Source organism: Drosophila takahashii, chromosome 3R (genome assembly GCF_030179915.1).
Source record: "Drosophila takahashii strain IR98-3 E-12201 chromosome 3R, DtakHiC1v2, whole genome shotgun sequence".
Lineage (NCBI taxonomy): Eukaryota > Metazoa > Arthropoda > Insecta > Diptera > Drosophilidae > Drosophila > Drosophila takahashii.
The window spans coordinates 18,314,927-18,336,048 of NC_091681.1; the positions used below are offsets into that span (position 1 = coordinate 18,314,927).

Below are 21,122 nucleotides of genomic sequence, written 5' to 3' on the forward strand. Positions count from 1 at the left end.
GGCCACGGGTGACATGAGGCGGCGCTTTAAAACTGCCCCCGGGTCTTAACTTGTTTTATGTCAACTTGGACAACGAGAACAGGGCAATTACAGCATGTGTAGCCAGCAAATACACAAATACTTGAGTTGCAGCTGCGCCTAAAAGAACCTTTAAAATGTAAGCCACTGCAGGCGAGTGTGTGAGCCAGGACTAATTAACCCGGCCAACAACTGTAGCTGCCGGACTCATTACGGCATCCAGAGATGGCCGAGTGGGGAGTGATTCTCTGGCCCGGAACACTCCGGTTAATGATTCTCTGAAATGAGTAGCAATGTCGCTTCCAGGTGGAGAATTTAGGCAAATATTTAAATGTAGTTTAAGGACAGTTTGGAAAGGCCGTCGGATCTATCAATTAATAGTAGAAAAATATTAAAAAATGGCAAATAGTTACTGTTTCCAAAAAGAATGGAGAAGAAAGTTCTATAAGTCTCAACACTTTGGAAAACCTTTAAAAAATTCTCTCTTAAAATATTTTTTTAAAAACCTTAACCTTAGTATTCTCATTTATAAATCAACAAGAGTAATCCAACATGTTTTGGGGCAACTTCCCCTAAAAAGAAATGGTGAGGGATTTCGTAACTGTCATAAAAAAACTTTTAGCTACCTAAAAATCAACGAACCAAGACGCGGCTCATTTTTCGACCCGCCTTTGACTTACGACTCATCATCAGCGCATTTCTGTGGATTTCAATTTCAATCATTAGGGATTAATTTGGCCAAGGCACAAAGGTCACACATGCCAGGCCTCCTGCCACTCCCCACTTTGCCCCACGGCTTTAATGAGTCTCTTTTACAAAAGGGATAACGAGGCAGACAGGACGCGTCCGTCTCGGAGTCGCTTTAATGTCTCGCAAAGAACTTAAACCGCATAAATTTACATTTAGATCTACATTAACGAATGATGCATGATGTATGGCTGTATGGATGCGCTAGACCAGCGGGACCTAAACGGTTCTCGCGTTCAGAATGGGGGTGTCCCGGAAGTGCAGCTCCAGTGAGGTGGGTGTCTGCTGGTACTCCACCACCACCAGCCGATTGGAGCCCACCTTGAGCACCGGCGCGGGGACGTACAGGGTGACTTGCGGCCCAACCAAAGGCCAATATCTACCGAGATTCTCGCCGTTCACAAAGACAATGCCCTTGCCCCAGCCGGACATGTCCAGATAGGTGTCCGCCAAATCCTCCTCTTTCTGGATGTCCAATTGGCCGTAATAGATGGCGGGACCAGAACGCAGCATAGTCCGCAGCTTCTTGAGCTCCTGGAAACCCTGACGCACCGCCTCATCCGACTGGGTAATGAGCTGCTCCAGATTATCGTACGACTCCAGCGGAAACTGGGTCATATTCCAATTGTTCAGCACCTGCTTGTCCAGTCGCACATCGCGCAGGATTCCCTTGAAGTCGTTCAGCTGACGACCGAAGTTGAGGCGTCCCTGGTTCTCCACAATGATCTGCAGCCTGCGTCCGGCACTCGGACTCAGTGGCAAGTCGAATACAGGTGTTTCCCTGGCCACAATACCCGCAAACTCACCGTCCACATAGACGTAACCTCGATCGGCTATTCCGGGTACGCTCAAGATACTCGGATCCCGCTGGAAGCTGGGCAACCAGGTCTCGTAGAGCACCAGACCGGAATACTGTCCCAAAGCCTCGAAGCTCTTTGGTTTGGCCGACTGCACGAATCCTGTGGAAAGTCGGGATCTGGATTCGGGGGAAAGCAGGCTGCAGCAGCTGATCAGCCGCACAGTTCCGTAGGATCGCTTGGGAACTGGTCCGGGAACGGGTTGATCGGGTAGCGGTAGATAGCGGGCAATAATACGACGCAGGGCCTGGTACTTGGGCGTGGGATCCCCCGCCTCCGTCATCGGTGCATCGTAGTCGTAGCTGGTGATGTCCGCCATGTAATTCCCGGGTCCGATATCATTGGCACCGGCCGTAAAGCCAAAGTTAGTGCCGCCGTAGAACATATAGAAGTTGACACTGGCACCATTGTCCAGCATGTTTCTAAAAAAGTAAAATAGATTTATAAGTAGACTTTAAAAAAGATTCTACATAGTCATTAAGAAAGTTCCAAGTCATTAAGGTAATCTATAGAAAAACTAAGTTCTTGTGAAACACCTTTTATGAAAGAGCTCTTTTAAATAACAACAGTTCTCTCTATCACAAAAGTGAACTCAGGCCGATTCAATCTCATATTCTCGAAATAGGGAGATTTTGTCTTGAAAAATAAATCGATATTACTTTCATCTCTAGTTCAAGATATCTTAATCTTGAAAAGCCAACCCGAGATTACTTTCGTCTCGATTTCAAGAACATTTGCTCTCAAATAAATGAGAAGACTTCTTGTCAAATTTTTTAACACTTCTGAGAGTAGACCACAGTTATCTAAAAATTTAACCCATATTTCAAACTTACATAAAAGTGGAAGTAATCGATCGCGTGCTCACATTGGCCATCGGTTCCGTCCAATGGGTTAACCAGCCGGGATAGTACTCGGCGTTGACCAGCGGACCCTTGGGCTGGTACCTTCTTAACTTGGCCCAAACGGGCTTCAGATCGTTGGTGGCTCCAAAGTCCATGGTGGCCAGGACACCCTCGATTTTACCACAGCGCAGCACACTGGGTCCATCGTTGGTAAAGAGCACCGCCTGACCTTTGACATGACTCTCGGTCTCATCGCGAATCCAGTTGCGGTAATTCAAGTCGCAGGCGAAATAGGAGCCATATTCGTTCTCCACTTGCACCATAATAATGGGTCCTCCATTTCCATACAGATACTTGGAGATCTTGGCAAATAGTTGGGCATACCATATGCGCACTTCACTGAGGTAATCTGAGGGAATTTGAGAGTTAACCACTTAGTTCCAAACAATCTTAGTTGCAAAGTTTCGGGAAAACACTTTACATAGGCATGTAGCTTAAATATTTTTTTTTCCAAGCTATACTAAGATTTAATTACTTACTGACATCTGCTGTGCGGAGTTGAATCCCCGGGTATTTCTTGAGCAGCCAGTAGGGAAAGCCTCCCATATCACGCTCGGCACAAATATACGGACCCGGTCGGAGAATCACCAGCAGATCCTCACCCACAGCCAGGCGTATAAAGTGCTCCAGATCGGCAATTCCACTCCAGACATAAACGCCGTCGCGTGGATTGTGCAATGACCACTCCACATAGCTATTATTTACTCAATATAACACCATTAAAAGTTTAATAGAACAGAAATAACTTACGTGGTCACCGCATTAAGACCCGCGGCCCTCATGGTCCTCAGATGCCTTTGCCAGGTGGCTGGATGTGCACGAAAGTAGTGGAAGGAACCCGCAATGAATCGAAAGGACTTTCCATCCTTTAGAAACTGGTCGTTATCGTAGTCTACCGTAAAAGTGCGATTCGCTGAAACCGCTTCCAGAAGCGAAAAAAGTGCCACCAGGCCCACCACACAGAACTTCATACTTGGATTAAGAGGGGAAAAAAAGAAGGGTTTTCATAAGAATTAGTACCTTATAAATAGTCATATTAATTCGCATCCCCCATCCCCTAGTACGTTCTGATTGCAAATGACATTCTATTGGGTATTTCAAATCAGAGACAATTGTTTTCTTGCTGAGTTAATTTATATTGGGAGGTATATCTTGTCAGTACATCATGTAGAACATTGATAGTGCTACACAAAATAATTGAAAAGCTACCTTTATCTTTATAGCTACAAGAAATAAGTAGCCAATAACGATAACTGTCAAACAGTAAAGTGAAATTGTACTTTGTAATTTCTACTCTCTGTTAAATTATACATACTATAAAAATCAATAATAAAATCGAACAATAAAATTAACATAATGATGTGGTTAAACGGGTACTTTGACTTTTGGTGACATTGTATTAAAATCCAATGCAAATTAGTTACTAAATGCAAGTGATGCCTCGTGTGCTTGATTTAATGAAAGATAAAAAATAAACTTAATTTCTTAAAGTGTTCTGTTTTCCCTATTTCCAGACCTGGGACTTTTCTTCCGGCTAGTATAGAGTCTTAACCCGTTCCGCTTCCTAGAGAATCAATCTAAATCATCTCGGTTCGGCTCAGCCCAGTTGAGTTCATCGCAGTGCAAAGCTTTTCCCGTTTCAGTTGGGATGTTTCAATTGAAGTTCACGGCTCAATTGCTTAGTGACAACAAAATGATAAAATCTTTTGTTTGTTTTGCTTATGATTGTTTGAAATTAATTCCATTTACTGAGACCCGCCTGGACTTCTTGAGGGGGGAGCTCTTTTCGGTCTGCCGTTGCATTCCCATCGGGTCTCATTAATTAATGCAAGCTCAGCCTAAGTCAATTATTTAATCGAGCTTCTTCTTCGTTTTCGCCGCGTTGAATTTCATACAAACTTTTGTATCTCCACAGCAGCTGTTCGACAGTAATAATGGATTGTTATTTCAGCTTACGGACACTTTATTATGAATTCACTCTTATCGCCACAATTTTTTTCTTCGCTTCAACGTCTTCATTTTATGCGATTCGACATATGTATGCTACGTGTGCTTGTGTTTTATTTTTATTTTCGTTCTCAATGCGGATTCTTCTAATTACACTGAACCATGAGGTATTTTTCCAAGCAACATAATGTGTATTCTGCACGTGAAGCAAACATTTTAGTGATTCATTATCCTCTGATGCTTGACTGCCATCCATGCCCAATTTTATAATATTTTTCCGCTTGTTTATTATGATTCATTTATTATTTGTTTTTCTCATTTAATTCCAACTATTTTAAAATGGCATAATTGACTAATTCTTTTAAAATGTTCATTAAATTAAATTTGTAATTTTTCCTAATTCAATGACTTAAAATATATTTACTTAAACTGATTAGAACCCGTTTTATACATGCTTTGATTGACAATTATAAATTACATTTAATTTATATTACTACTTCTTTTTGTATTCTCGACTGTGATTTACATGTTGTGATTCCCTACTTCTTATCTTCAAATGATTCTTAGAGCGACCATTAAATTGAATTCTGATAACCCAAAGGCACCTTTATTTGCCAAATGAACTGTGAAATACCAGCCCTGATAGTGCAATTAACCTTTCATAAATACAATTCCAACAGAAGTTTCCCCTTGTGTGTGGATACCCCAGTTACAGAGTGAAATATTTTACAGAGCCCAAAAGGGAAAATCAGAACGGGAACGTTAACGAGCGTAGTACATTTTAGGCATCTGACCTAAATAGATTATTTTGCACGCCCCCTACCTAAAGCCCCGCTTGAGTTTTCAAAGTTGGGACCCCGTTGCGTGTTCCATTTTTAGCTTAGCTGACAATTATGCGAGAAAGTCGCCGATCGCCCTTTGTTTTGGATTCGAAAAGGAGCACAGGTTTAGTGGAAAAAGTCTGCTGATCAAGCTCCAATTATTCAGATGGCACTTACCTTCAGTGAAAGAAGTATTTAACTTTGGCGTTGATTTAGAGCACAGACCGAATAAAAATACGGAATGCGATCGCGACAGTGTGGAGGTGGAAAGTGCGGCAAGCGTTCCGCTTCAAGTCCGAATTCAGACTGATCGTGCGTTGACCAGAAGCCCCGATTAAGTGCAGAATGGAACGAAACCGAAGACTGTTCGACTGGGTTCGGTTCGGTTGGTTCTATACACTTTGTGGGGCATTACTTTACTGATCGCTGTTGTAAACGCCGACGAACATGTTGCAGTTACCGCAGAATTGCATTCATGCAGCTGGTGCAGTTTGTTATTAAATACATATTTTTAATAAATTGTAATAAATACAACTCTTTTTTAATCCCTTTTAGAAAGGTTTACCACAAGCTATATTCTATTTGTTAACACAACAGATGATTCTTGACTTTTAACCTATTCCTAAATAATAGGTCCTTATTTGCATCAATCTAGAGCTGGTCCTTAGGCCTGTCGAAGTCGTTTCCCAAAAAAATTAATGTAAATTTATTTAAAATCCACACGCATGTCCTGATGCCGGTGGAAATGCGAAAGTGGGCTGCAGCTGCTGGTAAAACAGGGAGTCGATTTAAAAATACAGTCACGCCTCATTTTTTATGCATTAACTGGGTGTGTGTTTGCTTTGGCCTAAACTTGAATCTTGCCCCCCAACGCATGCAAAATAGGGTGACATGGGAATGCAGCCGCAGGCAATTGGCCAAAAAGTGAATTTTCCATGTTGTTTTATTATTAATTTCATACATTCCGACTGGGCTTCTCATTCGGTTCGTCTGTTGTTGGGACACACAATCTTCATCTGGGCTAATGGACCCATATTACAGGGCCACCAAAAAAAGAAAGGCCCACATACACAAACCCATCTGCACACAATGTGTTGGCCAGAATGTAAATCTAGGCGTAGGACTCCTTGGCACGTCTTTAATCTCACACGCCTGTCGGCAGTTTAAAGTGTCCTTTGGGAGTCACACACACCCAGAGGCAACTGGAAGTGAAACTCTCACACACGGCCTACATAGACAATTAGACAACAGACATGGCCAAGTTAACAGCTTATCCGCAATCCGCATTAAGGCAGCGGAGGGAGTTGAGCCCGGACTTCTAGTGCGGGGCTCCATTGTCCGACTGCCTGCTGTCAGCCTAATGTCCTGACGTCCTGATGTCCTGCCAGGACGTGCCTTGATGAGCCGGGGCCAGGTAGCCCGAGAACCGGAAGCCCGCCACATTTGCACGCTGTTAATTTTGCAGCAGCAAACTTTAGTGGCATTAGTCGGACATTGTACAGTGGGATAAGCAGGAAAATTACATTACATTGGTAAGGGAATCCATTTTTTATGGATAATACTAAAATATATATTTTTAAAAATATAAGAAGGGAATTTAGAATTTATTATAATTAAAAAATCTATACTCTTAACAATAATAATTGAAAAAAAACGTTTAAAAAAATATTTATTTATATTATTTATTTTACAACTTTTTTTTTTAACTTTCATTAATTTTTACACTTTTATTGTGAATTTCTAAAATCATATATCGAATAGACTATCTTATTCCACTGTTCTTTTAAAGTTCGACAGTCATGTGCTGATGCTTTGACATTTTAGTTCCATTCCTCTGCTCCTTGATATTATAATTTAAGCTTTAAAAAAAACATAAAACTTTGGGGCCTTTAGCACCTAAGCTCCACTCTAACTAGAAGCAAACAGAGTCGCATGGAGGCGTCGTAATCATAACAGTGATGAGTCTTAAGTGCCCAGCAACCTGTTGATTGTGGCAAACTCAACATCAATTCAATTGCAATGCATTTTGCTAAGTTCAATTGAATTGCTCCTGCTCTTTTCCACTCAAAGCTCCAATGTTTGCTTGTTTGCGGTTGACGCCGCCGGTGGCAATCAATTGAATTACATGTTTGTTGTTTCCTGCGCGCATCGTTAGACGTCGCCACAGTTTTTACATCTATCGCTCCTGTTGCAGCTTGCAGACACCATTTCCATTTCCATATCCCCTGCCAAATCCCCCTGGTTCTAGCCATCTGGCCAGGGGCATTTGCATGGCAATTTGACTTTACAAGGCGTGGCATAATCGTGCGTGGCGTCAACTCGTTAGAGATACTCGTGGCCTGGGATGCTGCTCTCGAAACATACACGGAAACAATCTTAAAGGCAGTCTTAGATTTTTAACACAAAATAAAAAGTTATTTAAACTGCTCATTCAAAATTCCGAAGAATTAGAGTATTTCATTTTATTGAACTTTATTACGACAGAAAAGAATTTAGGAAGAATTATATAAAGCACTTTACACAAAAACCAAATATCACATATATTGCATTTAGGTATTAAATGTACCTACTAAAACTATTTTGAATATATACACTTTGTAACCTTAAAGTTCTAACACATTTATAAGCTTTATTCACAATTTCAGAAGTGAATTACAAATTCTAAAGTGTAGCTTCCTCCCTATCTTCCTATGTGTTTGCATTTGGGACTTAAAATTGCAGCATCAGCAACCGTTACATTTGCACTCGATTGCATCTCGCCAAACAACCAGCTTCTAAATATGTATGGATATTTCCACAAAAATGTTCACAACTCGAAAAAAAACCATAGACAGAATTTGGGTTCTACCATAAGGTCAGATTAAAAGTATGCAATTCCTTAAATGAAAAATGTAAATAAAGAGGCGAATTTTAACTGTAAAAAAAGAAATGCTAATTACAAAATGATTATAAAAAATATACATTCGGCCACCGACAATTTAAGCATAATACATATGTATGTATGTAAGCAAGATGCTCTTCTCTGTGGATATGCCCCCATGCATCCGCTTTTCCTCCCAAGCCCCTTAACCCACTGTTACCCCCTTCTTGCCCTAGAACACGACTACAAAAAAGGTCAAGTAGACGCCGCCACGGGGAATTTGTGAGTCTAAGTGCACTAAAGCAAGTATATGCAAAAAAAAGCAAGGAAACAAAATCAAAGCAAACAAAACAGGAAATGAAATGGAAAACATTTTTGAAGGGTTTCGCTTTATATATAGGCATTTTTACTGTATAAAAAATGTAGAAAGTTTTGCATAACGAAAAAATTGATATAGTTTTTTAAAGTATTTCCCAAAGATTTAAATATTCATTTTCCTAACTTATTTGACGCTATTTACGTATTATAATTTAATATGCTAGCTTATTAACATTATTTATTCCTAATTATTCTTGCTAATTTTACAAAACGAACCGATTTTGATAACTGAATAGGTTTAAAGGTTTTTCCTCCTTTTCCAGCGTATTATAAACGTATTATATTATTTTTTAACTATTTAAAGATGCTGTGGTTTTCCTAATTTTTCTTGTTAATTAAGTAGTTTTTACAAAAATAATCCAATTTTATAACTGAATTGGTTTAAATGTTTTTCCCCCTTCTCTTCTGTGCGCTTTTCCAGCTGCGCATTTTCACGCCCGCCTAAAAGCTCGCTACGTCCAATGCGCCCTCAAAGCGGTTTGATAGCGGTGGCGCTTGTGCTGCTGCTCCTACTGACGGCACCTTCCAGTGCGGCGGATGTGGAGGCCGAGTCCTCTGCCAGTCCACTGCCGCCGCAAGACGATCAGCCGCGCCGGGTGGTGAAGCGGGCGCCCACGTCCAGCTTCATCGGGATGCGAGGCAAGAAGGACGAGGAGCGGGACACGTCGGAGGGTAATTGGCTGGGACCAGGATCCGGACCCGATCCCTTGGACTACGCCGACGAGGAGGCGGACAGCTACTACTCCGAGAACGGGAGGCGGCTGAAGAAGGCGCCGACGGCCTTTGTCGGAATGCGCGGCAAGAAATTTATCCCGGTCAATGCCCGCCTCAACGACTTCCTGCAGAATTTGGAGGAGGATCGACTGCGGGAGAGCCTGCTGCAGGACTTCTTCGAGCGGATAGCCACCGGTGATGGATCCTCGGTGGGCAAGCGAGCGCCCACGGGATTCACTGGCATGCGCGGCAAGCGTCCCGCTCTCCTAACCGGAGACGATGACGCCGAAGCGGATGAGGCCATGGAGCTCCAGCAGAAGCGGGCGCCGGTCAACTCCTTTGTGGGGATGCGCGGCAAGAAGGATGTCTCCCACCAGCACTACAAACGAGCGGCTCTCTCAGAGGTAAGTCGACATACCATGTATCTGCAGCTACAGTGGTCTCCCTAATTGGACATAAATCGGTTAGAAAAAATATAAAATATAATTTAATAATAAATAATATTTAAAATAATTCAGTAAAAATATTCTTTTATATCTAATTAATTTAAATATTTCAATTACTTATGAAAATTACTTAAAATACCTTGTAATATTAAATGAGCTATTGTACTATTGAACTGTTTAAAAATCCTTTAAAATCTGGCGACCACTGTATTGCTTTCCACATAAGTAAAAAGATTTGAAGATTTAATAGCGCCCAGTTCTTGCACAATTTCTTTAAAAAGTCCTACGACTTGAGGGGAAAACAGCAGCGCTTCGCAGACTTCAACAGCAAATTTGTGGCTGTGCGCGGAAAGAAGAGCGATTTGGAGGGAAACGGAATCGGAAACGGGGAGATCCATCAACAATCTCTGGTACATCCATGGCTCTACCTCTGGGGAGAAAAGCGGGCGCCGAACGGATTCTTAGGAATGCGGGGCAAACGATCAGGTAATACCTTAACTTACCTTCTAAAATATTTCCTTATTAGTTCCATAAAATATCCAGAAATTAAACTTAATTATATAAAAATTATGGTCTGTTGAATTTCATGTAATCTCGTTATTCTTTTCAATTCTTTCTTAAGTTTGGGGATCCCCTTTAATTAATTCGTACTCTGCTTTATAATTATATTTTTCTTTCATCCGCACAGCACTTTTCGAGTAGACATTGTTGAATTATTTAAATGATCTTGATGGAAGTTCCTCTTAGAGCTACGAAACTAAGACAACCAAGAGTGGATGGACGCAGGGGACCGGGAGAGCAGATATGGAAACAGAATGGATCACACGAGTGTTTCAAATAATCACAGGGCTGGAGATTATTTCAAACACGGACACACAAAAATAAACACGGATAAGATTTGCTCTGTTAGTCGACACAACATTTCAGCTTAATGTATAAACGAGACTTGCAAATAATGTTTTGTAAATTTAATTGGAATTGAATGATGCTTCAAAGATTGAGTGGGTTCAATTATACTATTTGCATATCTAAGTGTAAACTTTTAATCAAAATTACAAAGAACATTATACTAGAACAAATTGAAGAGCACGATCTAAGAAGAAAAAGGGGAAACATTTATTTATTTTCAAAATATATTTAAAGAATACATTTCATTGTGGTACATATACGTATACAAGAGATATATACACCTACATAAATAGCACAAATAAATATTGTAAATAATGAATAAATATTTATTTCAAAAATTAAACTACAAGTTTTTTATAACGGGGTATTTTGGCTAGTAATTTGGGAACAACAGATATATGAAATTGACTAAAACGAAAACAATGAGCAATTAAATGCAAAAAAACATTAAAAAGTCTTCTCACAGTTCTAAGAAATTCAATTTCAACTACACGCTGACATCTTGTTTATACAAAACAATAAAAACCGAACGGAACAGTTTCAAAATATGAGCAGACTTCTAATAAGGTGGCACAGGCCCACAGAGCAGAATCAACAGTGATTGATGGGTGTTAGAGGTTACGGGAATATCCGAAATTCAAAGTGCGCACCTCAACTGGCTAACATTTTCAGGTAGGAAATCCTCTTTAGCTGCATTTTTACCTGAAATAGTTTCTAAGAATTTCAAAAGATACAAGATAAATAAATTTTCCTAAAGTTAAGATTAATGGATTTCCTAAAAATATTTATGGATCACCAATCGTTTTACTGGAAGATGTATTTAGGGCTAGACTGTTACAGATATTTGTCATAATGTTTTGATAAATGGAATAAAACTGCTCCGTTTCGCACACTTTCTTACATAGTGCGTTACTTTTTGCCACTTTCACAAATTATTCAGACCTCCTGCCACCCGCATAAAACATGGGGAGACCCCATCTCAAAGCCTCCCCAAAAGTTCTCTCCGTTCTCCCAAAGCTTCCATGATCAGCATGCGCTGATATCGGCAGAGGCATCGACTGAGGCATCGGCAGCGACTGAGGCAGAGCAGCTTATAAATACCAGATGCTCGACGTTCTTGGGCAGTTAGTTTTACACTGCGACTTGTAGCGGCCACATCGTCGGATCAAGCAACCTATTACCAACCCATTCGTGAGTGCCTGTTTCTGTGATCGTGGTAGCTGATAGATGGCTGGAGCCAGGAGCCAGAGACATTTGATAATTGAGTGTGTGCCAATTTGTTGTAAAACAAGACAATTGACAATAATTACATATGAGTGACAGGCACAATATACATTCGCAATTAATGCGTGAAGACAGTGGAAAAGTTTCTTCGTCGGCCGTCGCTCTCACTCCCAAAATCAGTCACCTACATACGCGAGTGCAGTGCTGCGTGGAAAACCTGTATTTTCTGGTCTCCACTGGCCGCCTCAGCTGTTTTTCCATCGCAGTGAAAATTTCTCGGATCCATCCAGCCATTCAGCTTCAGCTCCAGCTGCAGCTATAGCTCCCTTTGATTACAGCAACCTCAACTTTCTTACTTATTCAGCTCCCAACTGAGGCTTCAAATTGTGATACCAAACATGCTACGGCTGTGGGCCTGCCTGCTCCTCCTGGGATCCATCCAGATCCAGGCGGTTCCATTCTACGGCGAGTGAGTATTATTTTGACTCCTTTTTTCGTGCTGTGTAGCGTTCGTTTCATGCACATTTCACGTAGTTTGAGTTGTTTGCGTTGCTGGTTTACTGGTTAACATACATCGACATTCTTTGATAAGGCATGAACTAAATGTTTAATGTTATCGGAACACATTTGAAATGCTGAGAATGCCTGTACACTTAATGGGTTCCTGAGAAGAAAACACTAGAACCAATCAAAAATTTAAAACTGGTCAAATATAACCTATGCCATATCATTGAAGCATTCAACAAATCGTATCTCAGTTCATTTCAAGTCCTTTATGGAAGCATATCATACTTAGTAAGAAGATTTATTTGATCAAAAATAACAAAACTGAATAATCACTAACTGGATTCCTAAATTGAATCAATAATTATGTGTTTAAAAAATATCCGATCCGATGACAGATCAATTGCGAACTATAATCGCCGATCTTAGCTGCTTAATTCCTGTAGTACCCTTCTTCAGTTGTAGCCTATCCCAATAAATATAATGTTGAATTCCAGTTCGAGTTCTGATGAGGTTGCTGAATTCGAGGACTCGGCGGCATCCTCTTCCGAATCCTCTGATAAGTCCAGGTGAACTATAAGTAAACCCAGCTCCCTAAGTCCCTTCATTCCCCCCGTAGACTAGCCCAGAGACCCATTCACAACTACTTACCAAAGCAAACACACCGAATACCTGTAGGCTTACATGTGAAAGAACTTTAAAATTCTTTACAAGCTTCAATATTTATACGCGCAAGCATGTTTTACGATCCTCACGGGTTCCTCACGAAAACCCAATGACACCACATAAATGTTGGCTAATGCCGGGCTCAGTGCTTTTTATGACATTACCAAGCGCAGACAGCGAGCCCTGTTTGTTCTTGGAGAAATTTTCGCCCGCTAAACGAAACTGCAAATAAAGTTGACCGAAATGTTTATGGTGGTGGAGGCGCGCTGCTGAAAGAGCGAAAAGTTCCCCCCGGAAAGAAAGAAAGAAAGTCCAAAGCCCGGCGAGTATTGACCTCAATTGATAAAACCTTAAACTGAAACTGTTGAGTCGAAGAGATTTTCTGGCTATGATTCCCCCGATCGAACTCGGTCGGTTCTTCGGCGCAATTGGGAACATGAAAAAGGCCACGATCTGTCTGCCGACTCTGCCGCATTGCATTTATCTTATTTTTGCGAAAGATATTGCATCGGCGGAGAACAATGTGCAACCTAAGTGGGGCAACACCGCGGGACTTGGGCAACCTCAACAACATCCACATCTTCTTCCTTCGATCTTCTGATCTTCTGGGCCGCTCCACACTTGGCTGACTTTGCAACCTTTGGGTTCAGGCCGCCGGAGGGCTCATCTTTGACACAGAATTTTTGGCCCTGAAAGCAATTGGCATTTGACACGGCATTAAGTGCTATGTATTTTGCGGGCAGGTAAAGACTACCCCAAAAACTGTATAATCTGCCCTCGAAGTGGGTCACCCACAATTTGTTTTTTTGGTCTCGTATTTCCCCCTTTTACGCTCTCTAAATGTTTTGATTCTGCCTGCCACGGCTGCGCTTTAATTAAATCAGGCAGCCATTTGGATGGATACATCTCTGCCCTCGGCGTAAACATTTCCCTGGAAATTTCTGATTCATCATCTGGTCGTCTGTGGCCAATGACTTTCGCTCTGGCTTCGAGCGGACAGAATTTGGTTTGTTTACAAATTTTATTCGTTTTACAGATTGGCCATGCATTCTAAAGATATCAAAAGGAGAGCTTGAATTTTTTTTTAAGAAACCTATGTTCCAAACATTTATAAACCATTCACAAATCAAAAAAACTGAGAAAGATGTTATGTAACTTTTGGAAAATTGAGGGAAAGTAATTCCATATTAATCTCTAACATTAATATTTATATTAGAATTTTGTAAGTAAGGGAAAGAACTATCTTAAAAATACTATAACACCAAAAGAGGTTATGATTAGACATCGTCTGATATGCAAAAACGTTTAGAACGTTAGGAATCCGGTTTTGCATACAATCTAAAATCCAGTTACATGGTGTAGTAGTATTAAGAATCAGAATAGTTTTAAAAGAAGAAAATAAGAAATCAATCTCTAGAAATTACTTCTTTTTATGTTGCAAATGAAAAATAAATAATATTTTTTAATTATCATTTGAGTGATCAATTGATTGATGGACATATGATTGAATCAAGCTTCAGTCTGAGTGCACTTCTCCACAGACAGATTGGTAGAAGTGATTCCCAGCAAATCTGGCACCTCATTCATCTGGCAAACGGCCAAGCCTCAATAATATTGAGTATATATTGTTCTGTCGGCTTAGATCGTCTTTAAATCTGGCCAAGCCGTCTTGAGCCCTACTGATCACGTCCCGACCGGATGAGTCACCTGAAGGCAGAACTCCAACCAGAAGAGAATCGGATACGCAGAAGTACCTCAAAGTCAGCAACCGAGCAAATTGTTTACGTTTTGCCTTTTCGGGCATTATTGTTTTATTATTTATTTCCAGCTAGTTTCGTTTTGTTTTTTTTTTCATTTAGCACTTATTATGAGCTTTTTTTAATTAGCTACCGCCAAGCGAATTTTAATGACCCGCAGCGAAAAAACTTTTGAAGTTGGCTAACGCTTCTGTCTTTATAGAAAGTGTCTGAGTCAGTTTTACTCGACTACATTTCGAATGCATTGGGAGACCCAGAAAATACCTAAGTCCGTTGACATAAATCTCAGTTGATGGATGACAAGTGCAGGAACATTTCTCAAGTTGTGTTTGCCTTTTTTTCAGCGATTGTTTCGGCACTTAAAAAGTTATTTCCATTTGATTCTATAAAGAGTTCGACTGAGAGGCGCTTAATATGCGGCTCAGGTAAATGCTGCGCAAAAAAGCTAAACAATGAGCACGATCAGCATATGTATATATGTATACCCTGACATATAGATATTTAGTTTGGTAGGGGTAGAGTTGAGCTTCTTTTTATGCGAGGGAACAATGAAGGCATATGAATTATTGGGTCCCGGTTCCGTTTCGATTCGTTCCGCTCACCATGGAATTTGCATGAAGAGAACACACACAGACCAGCATACATATATACAGTAACACTAACCACATCACTCTACACCCACCACCGACCACCACCCACCGATCTGCAGCTTTATGCCACACTTAACCCACCCATTGCCGCTGCATCGCAATCTGTTTGCGCCCCTGCCGATCGCACCACTTGCACCACTCGATCCGATGCATGCCCAGGCCTCGCAGCGGATGGCGAGCGTCTGGAACGGACCCGCCCCGCTGGCCCCCGCCCACCACTCCTCTCACCTGTTGCCACTATTCAGCAGCGGATTCGACACCGAGTTCGTGCCCCTGGAGCACCAGCAGCAGTCGCCGCAGGGACGCCAGGAAGCGGGAGCCACCGTTCCCGTGCCCCAAACACCAAGCGGTGTGGAGCAGAAGCCATTCAGTAAGTGGAGCTATCTCTATATTTTACTTAAAGTTAAAAAAAAAATTTTTTGTTATATAAACAAAACACTGTTCTAATTGCCAGCACAAGGACAAGTCAATCTGAAATTAAATCTGATTTTAAATCTAAAATTAAATCTAAAACGCGACTTATGCCACAATACTTAAAACACTTAACAAGAAGTAGTCTACCTTTATCATTAGCTTTGATTTCTTTATAAGGCAATAACTAGCCAAAATCCACTAAAGGTTAATTATGTACCTACTAAATTTGAAATAGAGCTTAGGTGAATGTCTAAAAATACATTAGATGGAATTTATGTTTCGCAATAAAATAGAATTTTAGTTAAATATATTTTCGACGCAATAATAATAATTTTTTTTAAATGTAAAAATATTTTAAAAGGTAGAAAAGGAATAATCATTTCCGGAGACGAATTAAAATTAAAATGTATTCTTTTGTGAGACAATCTTAATCATTTAATTGCGTTTCCTTATTTCGCAGATGTGGACACCATAACCACGGATGTGAATGCACCAAATCCAGCCATATTCTTCCAGCAGTCGTTCCCCTTCTTTGGCAATGAGTTCTTCAATTCCTTTGGCGGCTTCGGCTTTGGTGCTGCCCAGGAGCCCTGGTGGAAGGGGTAAGTACCAGTACCATTGATCCTAAAACATTGATTGCTGAAAATTCCCCCAGTTATGGTCAGTAAGTTTCGCGTCTTTCCTAATCACCGCACACGAGTGATTTTTGCTTCTGACTTGGCCGTTCTTGGCATTTGGCAATTAAGAGAGCACAATGTCAAGTTCATTCGACCTATTAAATATACGAGATTGTATAATGTATTGTGTCTTCAATAGTATTCTCTAATTGTGTAAAGTTGGCTGGCTTATCGCCATTGTGGAGGCAATCGAGCATATCAATTAAATAATAAATACCTACTTAAATAATTTTCCATCCAAGATTACTAGCAGCTGAGGCTGCTAAATATTTCTAGGGCTCGATTGTTGCTTCGATTAATTGGCATGGTATATAAGGAATGTGAATGAATATATAGTGACTACTATATTGGATAAGTGCACATGTACATCGTTTGTACAGCCGAGCTTGCACTTTTCTAAATTGTGAAATTAACTCGTCGCCGTTTTCGCAGTGTGCGATGAACTCGTTGTTGTGGGCATAGTAAAATGAAAGTCAGAGATGTGGCAAATTGAAAAATTAGCTGCACAAAAACCCATATGTATATTTGTAGCTATGGTTCAGTGGGAAATTTCTAAAATCTACGCACACAATGAGTTCGCATTCAAAAACAAAAATGCGAGGAGTCTCATCGTTGCCATAATTGAATTGATGGACTGGCAAAGCTGTTAGCCCAACACACGAGCTTTTTTATATAGAAGTATGTTTGTATAGTACAACTAGGCTTTCTATGACGGATCATTGTGCAAATCCATTTGGCAAACACTCGGTTAGCGAGTGCTGATGAACCAACTAAGTTTGATTCGTTTCGGAGATATGAGCTAATAAATATATGGGGTTGAGCCAAAATGATAGGCAAAAAGTAGGTACATTGACATTCGAATTCGCACTTCTGATATATGACTAACTAATTAGCAAGGAATTTGTGGGTTTGCCTAAAGAACGATATAAAAGAATTTCTAGAAAAATGAACAAGAGAAATATCAGTACTTTAAAATTATTTAACGTTTAGCTATGAATTTGAAAATTATGCCACATTTAAACTCTTTTAAAAATCGTATACATATGTACCGGGTTATTAATGATTAGACCAAAAATTTGGCCTCTTTTAAATCCTTTTAAAAACTTAGCGGAAATGTTTGATTTATTCTCTGGCGTTTCTTTTTAATATTTCTTGTAACCATTATGGTATAATTCAAAGCCGTGAACTATTGAACCAACCCACTTCCCCAACGATTACCACAATAATCTGTTAACCAACCACTAATATTGCGATGTTTTCAGACCCAATGTGTGCACCGAGAAAGAGGAAGACGAGACCGTGGCCACCGAGACGGAGGCTGAAGAAACTGTGGACACCTTTGGCCAGGAACGTGATGGTGTTACCAACGTGGTGCGATCCCCACTCTTTGGCCAATTCCAGTTCAGCGTTAACTCCTGCGCCGAGAAGCCCAACAAGCACGTCTGCACCAAGATGTAAGTGGATTACCGGAGGGGGGATGATTACCTAATATTAACCAACTGATGGAATATTTTTCCCCTGCAGCGTCAATCAAAACGGCAAAAAGAAAACGCTGACGCTGACCCGCCAGTGCTGCTATGGATACGGACGCCCCAGGAACGCTGACTTCACAACGCCCTGCGAGAAGATCGACATCAAGGACGTGGAGGCCACGGCCGGCGACATGGGAGCCAAGCAGTTCCTCGAGAGCGCCCGCACTGCCGGCGAGCTGGCCGAGATGCTCGGCGGAGGCAGTGGCAAGAAGGTGACCCTCTTCGTGCCCAATGACGCCGCCTTTACCGAGTATCGCGGTCACCATCAGCAGGAGAATGTGAGTAGTTATCTAGTCACTATAGGCAGGGTTGAGAATGTAATATTGGTAATAATATTTATTCACTAAATATCACTCATTTTTTTTTAGGATTTTTTTTTTGAGATTTTAGAAAACTAGAATCAAGAACAATTAAATCAACTAATGGGGTTTTTAATTCGAAATTATAAATTAGACAGTTATTTTAGTTTTGACATAAATTAAAGTTTTATATATCGAATTTATTTATAAATTTAAGTTAAAAGTAGGTAAGGCCTTTTAATATGGATTTTAAAATGCATAAACAAGTTCACAGTAATACCAACCAATTTTGTTCTCCAAATCCAACAGAATGTAGAAGATTCCAAGTCCGAAGCCTCCAAGCCTTCCATCTACAAGCTGCACGCTGTTCTCGGCGAGGTTCAGCTGGAGGATGTGCCCAATGAGAAGCTGCTGCAGACGGAGCTGCCCGACCAGAAGATTCGGATCAACAGCTACCAGCTGCCGGCGGCCCTGAACCTGGAGCCCTACCGCTACGCCGCCAACTGTGTGCCCATCGAGAAGCACGACAAGCTCTCCGAGCAGGCCCTCGTCCACACCCTGGGCGGAGTGCTCAAGCCACTGACCAAGAACATCATGGACATCATCAGGGAGCGGGCGGATATGTCCATAATGCGCACCGTCCTGGAGAAGACCAACCTGAGTGCCATGCTGGAGGATGACAAGCCGGTCACCATCTTTGTGCCCACCGATGCCGCCTTCGACAAGCTGGAACCGCATCTGCGACGTGCTCTCAAGGAGGGGCGTGGTTGTGCCTCAAGTGAGTTAACAATAATATAATAATAACAATAAAATAAATATATATTCCCCATTTAACCCTTAGACATCCTGAAGAACCACTTGCTGGACCTCACCTTCTGTTCGGTGGCCACTGTTCCTGGCGCCAAGACGACGGCCTACAATCTGCTGGGAGAACCGCTGCTCCTCAATCGCACTCACCTGGCTGCAAATCAGACTGGTCCCGCTCCCATTTACATCAATAATCTGGCCAAGATCATAGACGCCGATATCATGGGCACCAACGGGGTCCTGCACGTCATCGATACCATCTTGCCCACCGAATCCGCATTGCCCATGACCTCGCTAATGTCCCAGAAGAACCTGACTATTTTCCAGCGTCTGCTGGAGGCCTCCGGCTATGACGATCAGTTCGATGACCTGGACAACGTGACCATCTTCGCACCCACCGACAAGGCTTTGCAGCACACGGAGTGGGCTCGCCTGCTCAAGGAGCAGCCGGAGCTGTTGGACCACAATCTGGATCTGCTGGAGTTCTTGAACTACCATGTGGTCAAGCCCATGATCAAGACCTGCGATCTGTCGGAGAAATCGCTGCCCACTGTGGCGGGATCCAGTGTGCGTCTGAACCTCTACTCCACCCACGCCCTCTTCTCGGATGTGATGAACCGCGCCACGGTCAACTGTGCCCGCCTGGTGCACTTCGATGACGAGAGCTGTGGCTCCGTTCTGCATCAGGTGGATCGCGCCCTGGCTCCGCCCAAGAATGTGAGTTTAATAAGGGGATTTACCATAATAATATTATTTATAATTTTTCTTAATTCCCCACAGAACATGCTGAAACTTCTGGAAGCCAATCCCAACTACAGCAAGTTCCTGGAACTGGTCCGCAAGGCCAATCTCACCCAGCTGCTGTCCAACGATTCGAGGAGTCTCACCCTGCTGGTGCCCAAGAACGATGTCTTCGAGGAGCTGACCGAATCGGGCGAGGGCTCCAAGCCCACCGATCCCGTGGCCTTGGTCAAGACCCACATCGTTGAGGATGTCGTCTGCTGTGCCGGCATTATCCCAACCAACTGGCCTTTTGTCCGCTCCATCGAGTCCATCTCCGGCCAGCATCTGCGCATCACCCGCGATCGCCGCCCGAAGATCGAGAACGCCGGCGTCACCAAGTGCGATGTGGTGGCCACCAATGGCATTCTCCACGAGATCAACGACATCATCGTGCCCCGACCACAGCGCCAGAATCAGCAGCGACCTCAGCTGATCCCTCCCGGAGCTGGCTATCAGCCACAGGGCGACTTCGATGTCTTCTTCTGAGTGGAGAGGAGTGCTCGTCCCTATCTCATGCATATGATATATAAAGCATATATTTATATTTACTCTTAACGATTTGTCAATTGATTGGAAGCCAGCTCAGAATCTTCTCTGATAAATAAAATAAATAGTATTAAAAAAATGTGGAACTGACTTTGGGATACCCGAAGGAATATTGTGAAATAATTAGTTTTATTTCTAGAAATTTTTTAACAATTTAATGGGCATTCAACTATTAATCTTACAAGAGGTTGGTGCTATAAAATGATAACATTTTTTTAGGGAGAAAGATGCAATACCGATTAAAAAAAGAGAGAGATAAGAAACATGTACAGATGTACACAGAGAAAAAAAAGACCAAAAATAATCATCCATCGGGTATTTTTTCATATCAATTTTGGAATTCTGTTTTCATATCAAAATGATATTTCCAAACATATGATTTTGTACCATATTGATATGAAAACATACCATTTTGTTATGGAAAAATTGATATGAAACAATATCAGTTCCATATTGTTCCTTTTTTTTCTCTGTGTAGGTACCATGTGTACCTCACAGGGAATTACGAATTTACGAGAACCGGGTGTATAATAAAGAGTGCGAATTCTCTTCCCTAGCTTATCAATAAGAGAAGCTTGCTAAGAGAGACGAATCTATATAGAAAACCCACTCATACATATTGAAAATACACCGAAAGTTCTTATCTACAACTGAAAACCCAGAG

General features: G+C 41.6%; 3 protein-coding genes across 9 annotated transcripts; 2 read left to right on the plus strand and 1 right to left on the minus strand.

The window, feature by feature from the left end:
- Nucleotides 1-832: 832 nt before the first annotated feature.
- On the minus strand, nucleotides 833-5,614 carry Ect3 (Ectoderm-expressed 3). The gene is made up of 5 exons (XM_017141380.3): nucleotides 5,470-5,614; nucleotides 3,275-3,496; nucleotides 3,004-3,218; nucleotides 2,456-2,873; nucleotides 833-2,044 (listed from the first exon to the last, which is right to left on the minus strand). The coding sequence occupies exons 2-5, from the start codon at nucleotides 3,493-3,495 to the stop codon at nucleotides 985-987; spliced, it is 1,914 nt and encodes a 637-aa protein (XP_016996869.2). The 5' UTR covers nucleotide 3,496; nucleotides 5,470-5,614; the 3' UTR covers nucleotides 833-984.
- Nucleotides 5,615-8,959: 3,345 nt separating this feature from the next.
- Tk (Tachykinin) lies at nucleotides 8,960-10,942 on the plus strand. Of its 2 annotated transcripts, none has more exons than XM_017141382.3 (3): nucleotides 8,960-9,648; nucleotides 9,948-10,176; nucleotides 10,379-10,942. In XM_017141382.3, the coding sequence occupies exons 1-3, from the start codon at nucleotides 8,992-8,994 to the stop codon at nucleotides 10,390-10,392; spliced, it is 900 nt and encodes a 299-aa protein (XP_016996871.2). In that variant the 5' UTR covers nucleotides 8,960-8,991; the 3' UTR covers nucleotides 10,393-10,942. The 2 variants fall into 2 exon arrangements, with proteins under 2 accessions (XP_016996871.2, XP_044250137.1); XM_044394202.2 differs by having other exon boundaries at nucleotides 9,972-10,176.
- A 700-nt stretch (nucleotides 10,943-11,642) lies between these two features.
- On the plus strand, nucleotides 11,643-20,537 carry mfas (midline fasciclin). 6 transcript variants are annotated; one of them, XM_070217840.1, is made up of 10 exons: nucleotides 11,643-11,790; nucleotides 12,188-12,292; nucleotides 12,825-12,896; nucleotides 15,460-15,770; nucleotides 16,275-16,416; nucleotides 17,754-17,945; nucleotides 18,016-18,301; nucleotides 18,632-19,100; nucleotides 19,164-19,846; nucleotides 19,910-20,537. In XM_070217840.1, the coding sequence occupies exons 2-10, from the start codon at nucleotides 12,222-12,224 to the stop codon at nucleotides 20,396-20,398; spliced, it is 2,715 nt and encodes a 904-aa protein (XP_070073941.1). In that variant the 5' UTR covers nucleotides 11,643-11,790; nucleotides 12,188-12,221; the 3' UTR covers nucleotides 20,399-20,537. The 6 variants fall into 6 exon arrangements, with proteins under 6 accessions (XP_070073941.1, XP_070073937.1, XP_016996837.2 ...); XM_017141348.3 differs by having other exon boundaries at nucleotides 11,644-11,790; nucleotides 15,646-15,770; XM_070217837.1 differs by having other exon boundaries at nucleotides 11,644-11,790; nucleotides 15,649-15,770.
- Nucleotides 20,538-21,122: the final 585 nt, after the last annotated feature.

Coding starts and splice junctions, on each gene's coding strand:
- Ect3 (XM_017141380.3), bottom strand. CDS start 3,495: ATGAAGTTCTGTGTGGTGGGCCTGGTGGCACTTTTTTCGCTTCTGGAA. Junction 3,219..3,274: donor GGTCTTAATGCGGTGACCAC/GTAAGTTATTTC, acceptor AGTAAATAATAG/CTATGTGGAGTGGTCATTGC. Junction 2,045..2,455: donor TCGATTACTTCCACTTTTAT/GTAAGTTTGAAA, acceptor TTACTTTTTTAG/AAACATGCTGGACAATGGTG.
- Tk (XM_017141382.3), top strand. CDS start 8,992: ATGCGCCCTCAAAGCGGTTTGATAGCGGTGGCGCTTGTGCTGCTGCTC. Junction 9,649..9,947: donor AACGAGCGGCTCTCTCAGAG/GTAAGTCGACAT, acceptor AATAGCGCCCAG/TTCTTGCACAATTTCTTTAA.
- mfas (XM_070217840.1), top strand. CDS start 12,222: ATGCTACGGCTGTGGGCCTGCCTGCTCCTCCTGGGATCCATCCAGATC. Junction 15,771..16,274: donor TGTGGAGCAGAAGCCATTCA/GTAAGTGGAGCT, acceptor CTTATTTCGCAG/ATGTGGACACCATAACCACG. Junction 16,417..17,753: donor CAGGAGCCCTGGTGGAAGGG/GTAAGTACCAGT, acceptor CGATGTTTTCAG/ACCCAATGTGTGCACCGAGA.